Source organism: Nomascus leucogenys, chromosome 10 (genome assembly GCF_006542625.1).
Source record: "Nomascus leucogenys isolate Asia chromosome 10, Asia_NLE_v1, whole genome shotgun sequence".
Lineage (NCBI taxonomy): Eukaryota > Metazoa > Chordata > Mammalia > Primates > Hylobatidae > Nomascus > Nomascus leucogenys.
In genome coordinates this window covers 76050787-76063360 of record NC_044390.1, presented here as the reverse complement: position 1 = coordinate 76063360, position 12574 = coordinate 76050787, and the positions used below count along the sequence as shown (strand labels likewise).

General features: G+C 45.3%; 1 protein-coding gene and 1 non-coding gene across 2 annotated transcripts in view; both read left to right on the top strand.

Annotated features, from left to right (window-relative positions):
* SVOP (SV2 related protein) overlaps positions 1-12574 on the top strand; it is a 99626-nt gene that overhangs the window by 71437 nt on the left and 15615 nt on the right. Inside the window, exons 10-11 of the mRNA XM_030821328.1 lie at positions 1017-1090; positions 4064-4140. Of these exons, the coding sequence (XP_030677188.1) occupies positions 1017-1090; positions 4064-4140 (151 nt within the window). The remainder of the gene's footprint in view (positions 1-1016; positions 1091-4063; positions 4141-12574) is intronic.
* Positions 12437-12543, top strand: LOC115837199. The gene has a single exon (XR_004032216.1). It is a non-coding gene; the product is annotated as a U6 spliceosomal RNA (small nuclear RNA).

Genomic DNA, 12574 nt, shown 5'->3' with positions numbered 1-12574 from the left:
CCACAGTGAAACTTTATGAGCACCTACTGTATGTAGGCACCAGCATTGCACACATGAGGAGAAAAGATTCGGATTTAAGGCTGCAGTCCCTGCCCTCAAGAACCATCCAAGCAGATTGGAGAAATATGACAAATACCTTAAGCAGACATCAGATTCTATAAAGAAATTACCTTTTAAAATAAAGTTATATTTCTGATTCTTTTTATGTTATGCAAGAAGAACTGAATGGCATTTCACCAGGTTGGAAGGAGGTGTTTGGTCTGACAACATAGAGTCCAGGGGACCTGCCCTAAATCCACAGGGGCAGAGCAGGAGGGATTCCTCAAGAGGTGCAGAAGCCTATTTGGTTGCCTTTGGGGAGCGATCCCTTCCATGGATGAGGGAAAGCCAGGCTGGTCTCGAACTTCTGGCTTCAAGTGATCAACCTGCCCCGGCCTCCCAAAGTGCTGGGATTACAGGCACGAACCACCACACCTGGCCATAGCATACATTTTTTAAAGAATGTCGTAAAGCAAAGTTTGATAAATTTGTAAATTATGTAAAATTGGCCAATCGGTCATTTAGCTAATCAATCTTTTGGTAAATTGGCCTTTGGTGAATTAGTTTCTCAGCACATTAACTGTTGCCACCTAGATCTAGAACTGGGGAAGGCGCATGTGTGTGTGTGAAATGGCTGGACATGTTTTGGACTGGTTTTCTGCTCACTGGGTCCTTGGATCTGTGCTGAGGTCTGAGGGGCTAGGAAGGAGGGATCTGCTTCCCAAGTCCAGGTTTCCAGGTTGGAGGGCATGAGATCCATCCTGTGGGGATCGTGTCCCTGGACATGGCTGGGTTCTGGCTGGAGGGGCTGAGAGGCTGCATCCTATAGATTTGAGACCTGGGTTCTCAGAGCTCCAGTGTCCTACTTACTAGAAACCTCCCTCCCAGCCTGGGTGTGCACTAGTCTCAGGCCACCAGCCCATCTCCCATGCATCTGTAGGGGAGAGAATAAACACTATGTCCTTGTTTTGAAACAGGAAGACCGAGGCAAAATGAGGGACCTTTTCACACCCCATTTTAGATGGACAACTTTGTTGCTGTGGTTTATATGGTAAGAGCTGTTTGTTGACCACTTTGACCCCTTTCCACTCCCTGTGCCCTATTTTGGGTTTTGTTTTAATGCAATGGACAGATAACACTTTCATTTCAGGCAGCATTTGCAAATTTCAGTAGTTTGAACATCATCCTCCTGATTTCCATCATATCCAGGTTATCATCTGTACGTACTATTATTTCCTTAATCTTTTTCTTTAACTTGACTGCTTTTAATCACCATGCAGGCTGGAGTGCAGTGGCGCTCTCCTAGCTTACTGCAGCCTTGAACTCCTGAACTCAAGCAATCCTCCCTCCTCAGCCTCCTCAAATTCTGGGATTACAGTTGTAAGCCACTGAACCAGGCTTATAACTCTACTTTAAAAGAAAACACCTTAATTGCGAGTCACAGATAGAAGGCACTCTTAAAGAGAAATACCAGCAAAAGTAACTAGACAGATGGTTTGCAGAGGCAGTGAGCCTCTGTATTTAAGAGATAAAAAGGCTGGCTGGGCATGGTGGCTCATGCCCATAATCCCAATACTTTGGTAAGGCCGAGTTGGGAAGATCTCTTGAGGCCAGCAGTTTGAGACCAGCCTGGGCAACATGGTAAAACCCTGTCTCTACAAAAAATGTTTAAGTTAGCTGGGTGTGGAGGCATGCACCTGTGGTCCCAGCTACTCAGGAGGCTGAGGTGGGAGGATCACTTGAGCCCAGGAGGTTGAGGCTGCAATGAGCTGTGATCATGCCACTGTACTCCAGCCTAGGCAACCGAGTGAGACCCTGTCTCAAAATAAAAAGAGACGGGAGAGGGGAGGTGTTAAGGACTCATTAGCACATAAGTGAGACTGGGATATAATTTAAAAGGATTGAAAGTAAACTTAAAAGGTAATTTTTCTTTCACAATACGATTAAATATTTCTGCTATGTGGGCTGGTGTGGTGTCTCATGCCTGTAATCCTAGCACTGTGGGAGGCTGAGGCAGGTGGATCACCTGAGGTCAGGAGTTCGAGATCAGCCTGGCCAACATGGCATAATCCTATCTCTACTAAAATACAAAAATTAGCCGGGCATGGTGGTGGGCACCTGTAGTCCCAGCTACTTGGGAGGCTGGGGGATGAGAACCGCTTGAACCCGGGAGACAGAAGCTGCAGTGAGCCGACATTGCACCCCTGCACTCCAGCCTGGGCAACAGAGTGAGACTCTGTCTCAAAAATACGTGTGTGCGTATGTATGTGTATTTATACTATGTCAGTGTCTTCCCTGTAGCCCATATTGCCCCTTGGGTACCACAGGGGTGGCATGTGGCACGTATTTTGGGAACCACTGATTTGGTCAACATGGGCATCCTTTTAAGTTCCAGTTCTGACCCTGTTGGACCTTTTCTTAAATAATACCCATGGAAGGGAGCTGGAGACAGAAGGCGTGGGTTGGGGGTGGTATTTGGAGAGTGTAATCACCTTCAACTCCACAGTGAATTGGAGCTGCAGTCATCTTTCAAGTCCCTTTGCACCAATTCATGTACACAGCATTAACAGTGAACAAAATTGGCCTGGCTTAAGGCTTTATGTTCTTTTTTAACCAGTTCTCATTTTTCTATTCACCATTTAGCAAAGTGCTAATTAACAGGGAAGTGTCCCCAAGGTGGTCAATTACAGGGAAGAGGAGAAAAAAGCTTTGATAATATACAGAATGGCTCTAGCTCTGCCCCGAGTTCCTGAGAGCTCAATCAACTCAGTGAGCCTGCAGAATTTTTTAAAAGGATGGTGGGGGGTCAGAGTTGAGACTACCCACCTTTGAGCACATGTAATTTGGTCGGGCCAACACTCCTTGAATACTGAAGCGATTAATTAGAGACTAATTTTAGTGCATTATGAAAGCCACTACATTTGCTTGCACACATTGTAACCTAAGGAAATGAATCACTGGCTTCTGATTATGACTGAGTTTTCATATAATTATTCTACTGGATGAGAATGTTCTGGTCTTGCAAACTTGCGTATTCTAGTTCCTGGGTCAGCCAGGAATTAATAAATTCTGTCATTCTGCTCTGAAATTCGAAAATCACACGTCCAAGTTGATGCACTTGACCCAGAGCCCTAAAAGATGTTAATGGGACTGTTTTCTTCCAGAGGTTGGTCCCATTTTTCCCCTATTGCCAGTTGGGTAGACAGCCTTGGAGGTGTTGTGTCTCTGGTATAGTATAGTTCTGTTACCAGAAAGGTGTCCGGATTCAGACCCCAAGAGAGGGTTTTTGGATTTCATGCAAGAAATAATTCAAGACCAGTCCACAGAGTAATGTGAAAGCAAGTTTATTAAGAAAGTAAAGGAATAAAAGAATGGCTGCTCCATAGGCAGAGCAGCCCCGAGGGCTCCTAGTTGCCCATTTTTATGGTTATTTCTTGATGATATGCTAAACAAGAGGTGGATTATTCATGCCTTCCCTTTTTAGACCATATAGGGTAACTTCCTGAAGTTGCCATGGCATTTGTAAACTGTAACGGCACTGGTGGGAGTGTAGCAGTGAGGACGACCAGAGGTCACTCTCTCATCGCCATCTTGATTTTGGTGGGTTCACAGCTGGCTTCTTTACTGCAACCTGCTTTATCAGCAAGGTCTTTATGATCTGTATCTTGGCTGACCTCCTATCTTATCCTGTGACTTAAAATGCCTAACCATCTGGGAATGCAGCCCAGTAGGTCTCAGCCTTCATTTACCCAACCCCTATTCAAGATGGAGGTGCTCTGGTTCAAACGCCTCTGACAGTTCTTGCTCTTTCAAAGGACACAGGATCACTTCCCTTTGATCATATCGTGATGCTTTTTTACCTACCATCTTCTTGCTCAAGGTCCCCAGGAAAGCCCCCAAAATCCCAGTGCAGCCCAAAGACTGGTCCCTGCTACTGTAGGCATTGGCCCTTCCCAAGGGGGTAGGGAAAGGGGACTCGTGTTCCTCTGATCATTTCTTTACCTTTCTTGCTTTCTCCTGGCAGGTTTTCCAATGCATTCTCTTACTACGGGTTAGTTCTACTCACCACAGAACTCTTCCAGGCAGGAGATGTCTGCGGCAGTGAGTATCTTGGTTGTCTTCGCCAGCTAACTACTCCCACACCCTAGGCACATACACTGTCATGCATACACTCCCACCCCAGGCTCTGCCCTTAAGGGACTTGGCCTTGTACTACTTCTGTGGTTCCGAGTTCAAGCGATCCTCCTGCCTCAGCCTCCCGAGTAGCTGGGATTACAGGTGGCACCACCATGTCCGGCTAATTTTTGTATTTTTTTAGTAGAGATGGGGTTTTGCAGTGTTGGCCAGGCAGGTCTCAAACTCCTGACCTCAGATGATCTGACTGCCGTGGACTTCCAAAATGCTGGGATTACAGGTGTGAGCCACTGTGCCTGGCCTATTATTATTATTATTATTATTATTATTGAGACAGGGTCTCATTCTTTCACCCAGGCTGGAGTGCAGTGGCACAATCATGGCTCACTGCAGCCTCCACCTCCTGGGCTCAAGAGCTCCTCCTACCTCAGCCCCCCAAGTAGCTGGGACTACAGGTGCAAAAAGAAATAGAATGTTAGTTTTATTTATTTATTTATTTATTTATTTATTTATTCATTCATTCATTCATTCATTCATAGCAAAGAGGCTGAAAAGTTGCAGGCCAGGTGTGGTGGCTCGTGCCTGTAATCCCAGCACTTTAGGAGGCCGAGGAGGGTAGGCTGAGGCCAGGTGTTAGAGACCAGCCTGGCCAACATGACAAAACCCTGTCTACACTATAAATACAAAAATTAGCTGGTATGTGCTTGTAATCCCAGCTACTCAGGAGGCTGAGGCAGGAGAATCGCTTGGACTCAGGAGGTGGAGGTTGCGGTGAGCAGAGATTGCACCACTGCACTCCAGCCTAGGCGACAGAGTGAGATTCCATTTCAAAAACGAAAAAAAAAGAATTATATTTGGGAGTAAAATATTTTGATTTCCTTCAGGGTCTGCTATCTGTTGAATGATGTTCTACTAGAGTCAAGTTGGAATTTGGTATCTGATTGCCACGAAGAGTCTGTTTTGTCGGTCTTACGATCTTTGTTTTCATGTTAATGCTGGTCAGTTGTGCCTAAACTCCAAAAGGGAGGGGGGATAAGAAGAAGGTGTGTCTGAACCTCCTTCCCATCATGGCCAGAATTCAATTTTTCAGGTTTCTCTGGGGTCCCCTTGGCCCAGAAGGGATTCGTTCAGTAGATCGGGAGCTTAGCATTTCATTTTTGGTTTGCAGTTAAGTTACTCTTAGCTGATTTCAGTTTGCTCACCTAGGACCCCACAACACTGAAGCTGTCTCAGACTAATGGCCTCTCAGTTAATTTTTTCTAATAGCATTTCTTTTTCTTTTTTTTGAGACAGGGTCTTGCTCTGTTACCCAGGCTGGAGAGCAGTGGTGTGATCATAGCTCACTGCAGCCTTGACCTCCTGGGCCTAATAGTACTTTAAGGTGAAAATTTAATATAGGTTAAAATTATGGCTGGGTATGGTGTCTCACACCCATAATCCTAGCGGTTTGGGAGGCAGAGGCAGGAGGATCACTTGAGGCCAGGAGTTCAAGAACAGCCTGGACAACATGGCAAGACCCTGTCTCTACAAAAAATTTTACAAATTACCTGGGCGTGGTGGTGTGTGCCTGTAGTCCTAGCTACTAGTTGGGAGGCTGAGGCAGAAGGATTGCCTGAGCCCAAGAGTTCCAGGCTGCCGTGAGCCGTGATTGTGCCTCGGCAATCCAGCCTGGGTGAGAGTGAGACTCTGTGTGTGCAAAAAAATAAAAATAAATAAATAAAATTATCATTGCAAATCCCCTAAAGAGCCCTCACGAAGTATAGTACTCAGAACTTTATGGATATGATCCTGTGCAATAATTCTAATGTGCACATTAAGTTTGAGGACCAAGTTGGCTCTCCACCACAGCCACATAACAGACTCACCCGGGAAACTTTTTTTTTTTTTTTTTGAGACGGAGTCTCGCTCAGTTGCCAGGCTGGAGTGCAGCGGCGCAATCTCGGCTCACTGCAAGCTCCGCCTCCCGGGTTCAAGTGATTCTCCTGCCTCAGCCTCCCGAGTAGCTGGGACTACAGGCACCCACCACCATGGCCAGCAAATTTTTTGTATTTTTAGTAGAGACGGGGTTTCACCAGGTTGGCCATGATGGTCTTGATCTCTTGACCTCGTGATCCACCCACCTTGGCCTCCCAAAGTGCTGGGATTACAGGCATGAGCCACCATGCCCAGCCGGGAAGCTTTTAAACAGTGCCCAGACCCATTTAATCAGGACTTGGGAGGGCAGGTGGAGCCCAAGCATTAGTGAGTTTTAAAAGCTCCCCAGGCGATTCTATTGTGCAGCTGGAGGTGGCAACCTCTGGACAAAAAGAAACAAATGCAAAGAAAAGTCTATATGCTTTTTTATGCCTGTGCTTTTAAGCCATTCTGACTTTTAAGATAACACTAAATTCTCAGCATTGAACTCAGATTAGAGGATAAAAGAATCAAGTTCCTGCTTGTGTTCGGGGTTTGCCCAATTATCTTTTATATTAGGCCTCTATAATCGTAGTTAATAGTTTTGTTTATTGGTATAAGGATTGAGTGAGGTAGTGGAGTCCCATCTCACTGCGGGGGTGTGGGAGAGTCTGTGTTAAATGCTCTGCTGATGTGCTTCGATTGTAGAGTCAATCACAGGGTTTGGTACTGATTGAGCACAGATTGCCTCTCCTAAGAGTAGAATGCTTAAGCTAAGCATCCTAATGCTTAAACTAAGGATTCAGGGGAATGTCGTAAAACAGGGGTTAGCAACCTTTTTCTATAAAAGGTCAAGTAGTAAATATTTTAGGATTTGCAGGCCACATAACTCTGTTGCTTGTAGCAGGACAATGGTGGACGGCATATTGTTAAATTAAGTCCAGCCTAAAGCTGCCTCCTTGCATATTTTAAGTTCAGCCTAAAGGTTTCTCCATACATAATGAGTTGTATGAACTGTAACCTAACTGGATGTGTGAACAGACTGTAATCTACTCTTGTGCCAATCGCTGATTTCCGCCACTCAAAAGCAGTCAACTGGCCAGGCATAGTGGCTTATGCCTGTAATCCCAGGACTTTGGGAGCCAAGGTGGGAGGATCACCTGAGGTCAGGAGTTCAGGACCAGCCCGGCCAACATGGCGAAACCCCATCTCTACTAAAAATACAAAAATTAGCTGAGTGTGGTGGCACATGCCTATAATCCCAGCTACTCAGGAAGCTGAGGACGAATTGCTTGAACTGAGGAGGCCGAGGCTGCAGTGAGCCGAGATGGCGTCACTGCACCCCAGCCTGGGCAACAGAGCGAGATTCTCTCTAAAAAAAAAAAAAAAAAAAGCAATCAACTGTTCAAACTCTATTCAAATAAGGCAAACACTGAGCTGTAACCAGTCCAGCAATTTCTGTATCTCACTTCCGTTTTCTGTTACTTTCCTGTTTCTGTCCATAAACCTTTAAACACTTGGCAGTGCCAGTCTGTCTCTGACCCTATTCTGGCTTGGGGGCTGCCTGATTCACAATTTACTGTTTGTTCAATTAAACTCTGTTACATTTAATTTGTCCAAGGTCTTTCTTTTAACAATATAAATGAACAAGCATTGCTTGTGTTTCCATGCAAATTTGAATTTTGGGTCATTTTTATGCCTCATTATTTCTTTTTTATATGCTTTTATTTTTCCGTGATTACAAACACAACTGAATATCAAATGCACAAAGTAAGAATTATACAGGGAAAAAAAATCAGATACATTCATATATATATATCACCTTTTCAAGGCTATTTCCATCCAGAATAACCTTGGTTTGCCAGGGCCAATAGAAAGAAGTCACAAAATCGCCTTTAGTCAAATTTGTGTGTTTGCTTTCTTCTATAATTCCAATACCTCCACCATCAACGACTTGAGATAGCTGCCAAGGTGTTATATAATCAGTGCCAGTGTCTTCATTCATTCTACAACGAAGGCTGTCACTTCACACTTGGAAGGTTGCACGGCGGCCGGGCAGAGGTGCTCCTCACTTTCCAGACGGGGCTGCCGGGCAGAGGTGCTCCTCACTTCCCAGACGGGGCTGCCAGGCAGAGGCGCTCCTAACTTCCTAGATGGGGTGGCAGCCGGGCAGAGGTGCTCCTCACTTCCTAGACGGGGTGGCAGCCGGGCAGAGGCGCTCCTCACTTCCCAGACGGGGTGACGGCCGGGCAGAGGCTGTAATCTTAGCACTTTGGGAGGCCAAGGCAGGCGGCTGGGAGGTGGAGGTTGTAGCGAGCCGAGATCACGCCACTGCACTCCAGCCTGGGCAACTTTGAGCACTGAGTGAGCGAGACTCCGTCTGTAATCCCAGCACTTTGGGAGGCCGAGGCGGGCAGATCACTGGAGGTCAGGAGTTGGAGACCAGCCTGGCCAACACGGCGAAACCCCGTCTCCACCAAAAATACAAAAACCAGCCAGGCGTGGTGGTGTGCGCCTGCAATCCCAGGTATTCGGCAGGCCGAGGCTGGAGAATCACGGGAGCCCGAGGCAGGGAGGTTGCAGTGAGCCGAGATTATGGCGCTGCACTCCAGCCTGGGCAACAGAGGGAGAAGGTCAGAAAGAAAGAAGAAAAGAAAGAAAAGAAAAGAAAAAAGAAAAGACAGAAAGAGAGAGAAAGAAAGAGAAAGAAGAAAGAAAGAGGAGAGAAAGAGAGAGAAAGAAAGAGAGAGAGAGAGAAAGAGAGAGAGAGAAAGAAAGGAAGGAAGGAAGGGAGGATGGACTCATTATTTCTTCTTCTTTTAATTTCTAAAAATCACTTAAAAAAACATTTTTAGCACATAGGTCAGGCAAAAAATAGACAAGGGACCAGATTCGGTCAGAGTTTGCCAACCCCTGTTGAAAAGCTCTCTCTTAAACCTGGGTGGGAAAGTAAAACTGTAGAACAAGCCCACAGCTGGAAATTAGGAGACGTGGGTTCCAGCACCAAGTACCTGTGTCACTTTGGGCAAGTCATTTACTTAGTATGTATTTTCTACATGCCAGGTACTGGTCTATGTGTCAGTGTCCAAGAAAGCCAGAGCTGGACAGAAGTGAAAGCAGTGAAGGAAAATTTCATTTAGTAACAATTGCAATCGGAGGAGAGAGACCTCAGTATAGAACTGGGCTCCTTTCTGTATACGCAAGTATTCAAAGTGGGGATTTATAGCCAGGGAGCAGGGTGGGGGAGTCAGTGGATAGAAAATTACTAAGAGGAAATGTCAAGGATAAGTGGTTTCTGGTTAAACCGACTTTATAGGATTATTGCTGGGCCAGGCTCACACTCGTAATCCCAGCACCCCGGGAGGCAAAAGTGGGAGGATTGCTTATGCTCAGGAGTTCGAGACCAGCCTGGGCAACATAGTGAGACCCCATTTCTACAAAATGTAGAAAAAATTCGCATGCCTGTGGTCCCAGCTACTCAGGAGGCTGAGGCAGGAGGATCGTCTGGGCCTGGGGAAGTCAAAGCTGCAGTGAGCTGTGATCACACCATTGCATTCCAGCCTGGGCAACAGAGCGAGGCCCTGTCTCTAAAACTATAAATAAATAAATAAATAAATAAATAAATATTTAAAAAGGACTATTGCTGAAGGCAAGTATAGGGGAGGAAGCATATCTTTCCTTCTATTCATCCTGGTTTTATGACTGAGGCCCCTATAACAAAAGACAGATTAAGAAAAGCATATGAACGTATTTCATCTAAGTTTGATATGGCATACGAGCTTTCATAAGGAAAGGAAGATCTGGAGAAATGCTTAAGCCTGAGTATTTTTGTGCTAGATTTGATGAACAGTGGAGAGTCGTAAAGAAATATGACAGGACGAAGAGTGACTTAGTGGTAACAAACTGGGGGAAAGTCAGCAAGGCCTGTTCAGATTCTTTTCTGTCCCTGTGTCTTTGGAGATAAGGATGTTCTTTTTCTCTGGGTATAGGCAGGGCACCTCTCACCTGAGGGTTTTATGATCTGCTTCAAAATAAAGTCATAAAATTGCCAGGCACGGTGGCTAATGCCTGTAATCCCAGCACTCTGAGAGGCTGAGGCGGGCAGATTGCTCAAACTCGGGAGTTCGAGACCAGCCTCGGCAATATGTTGAAACCCTGTCTCTATCAAAACTACAGAAACTGAGCCGAGCGTGGTGGCGTGCATCTGTGGTCCCAGTTACTTGTGAGGCTGAACTGGGAGGATCGCTTGAGCCTGAGAAGTGGAGCTTGCTGTGAGACGAGATTGCACCACTGCACTCCAGCCTGGGTGACAGAGTGAGACTCTGTCTCAAAAAAAAAAAAAAAAAAAATCAGAAAATCCATCTGGGTTTTATGACCTGCTTCAGGGGTGAGGGGCAAAGGAAGGTCAGAGGCCCCTTCTCCACATGCTGTTTCTCCAATTATTTTGTCTTAAAATATTCAAAATGCCAAGGTACCATATTTGGGGGTTGGCATGTCCTGAACCCCATCACAGGCCAGGGTGATGAGATATCAAGGGTGGGGGGTGAGGAATTGGATCAAAAATATAAAAGGTGTGCATTTTCGCTAGACTGATTCAGCAGTATCTTGTCAAAACTAGACAGATCCCAAGGGTGAGGATGAATTTTTAAAAGGACTCAGAGGAGCCTGACAAAAGTTTGGTTAAAATGGTGGGGGTGGAGGGGGGCGTGGGGGTTGGCTGCACGTGGTGGCTCACACCTGTAATCCCAGCACTTTGGGAGGCCGAGGCAGGTGCACCACTTGAGGTCAGGAGTTTGAAACCAGCCTGGCCAAAATGGTGAAACCCATCTCTACTAAAATGCAAAAAGTAGCCAGGCACGGTGGCATGTGCCTGTAATCCCAGCTACTCAGGAGGCCGAGGCAGGAGAATTGCTTGAACCCAGGAGGCAGAGGTTGCAGTGAGCCGAGATAGCACCACTGCTCTCCAACCTGGGAGATGGTGTGAGACTCTCTCTCCAAAAAAAAAAAAGAAAGGTTTTTGTCAGCTGAGCATGGTGGCTCATGCCTTTAATCCCAGCACTTTGGGAGGCTGAGGCGGGTGAATCACTTGAGCTCAGGAGTTCAAGACCAGCCTGGGCAACATGGTAAGACCCTGTCTCTATAAAAAATACAAAAAAGTAGCCTGACATGGTGTGCCTGTGGTACCAGCTACTCAGGAGGCTGAAGTGGGAGGATCACTTCAGCCTGCAGGTGTGGAGGGTTGCAGTGAGCGAAGATTGCGCCACTGCACAATCCTGCTCCAGCCTGGGCAACAGAGTGAGAGCCTCTCTCAAAAAAAAAAAAAAAAGAGAGAGAGTCTTTGTCATTAGAATACGTCAGTGAATTCTAATTACAAAAGACAAATATTTCTGCCCTATGGGCTTATATTTGGGGGGAAGGGGAGACAATAACATAATGAGAAATTACATAGTATATTACAAGGTGATAGATGAGTTAAAGGAAAAATTTTAAACAAAAGGTAAAATCATGCCTCTCATACAAATATAAAATTAATACACGACAGATTTCAATTAACTCATTAATTAATAAATGAATCAGTTAAGAATTACTTAAAGTCTGAGTTTGACCTATTTGCAAGCTGACAAGTTAGCCTTTCACAGTTCCCACAGGTGCTAGCAGAAGACACAACACTCCTGGGTCAGAGACAAAAGACCATATTACTCATAGCAATTGCAGTAGCCAGAGTATCGGCATTTTCTTACACCAGTTCCTCAAGCCCCCAATCCCCCAGGGTAACATGAAGAGAGGCAGGCAATACCAACAAAAGTATTGAGTTGTGTAACAAGAGAAGATCCCTGAGCTTAGGGAACCCCAATCTTTTATACTAGACAGTAAGCATGCCTGTCCTTTGCTCTGGAGAGAGACGTTATATCGTCGAAAGCCATAAGCAAACTACTGTTTGAGCCAAGGGGAGACATTCTCTTTCTTCCAAGGCTGTTTGCTAATCAAATATCCTTGAAAATGTAGTCCAGAGCAAAGGTAATCAGTGCGTCTACTCAGAACATGCAGAAATGTCAGAGACCCAAAGAGAATTGTCTACTAACACAAATAAGAGGGTACAACTGGTTCAAAGGAGAAGTCAAAGCAAACACGTATACAGGCAATCAGAGATGCTGAAATGAATTTACAATTAGAGGCAAAACTGGTCAATATGTATAGGGCAGTCAATTGCATCACCACCAGGCACTATTTGCATTTTTATGTATTAATACTAGAATCATTTACGTTAGTATCATTTTTCTACAACATAGCTCAAAGACAATGACAGATGAAGACAACCTATAAAGGTACAACTACAAGACATTTTTGCCCATTTCAAAGTCTTTCACATATGCTTACTTCAGCAGCACATATACTAAAATTAGAACAATACAGAGAAAATTAGCATGGACCCTGCACAAGGATTGCATGCAAATTCGTGAAGCATTCCATATTTTTATGGATTGGATTAAGAAAATATGGTACCTGT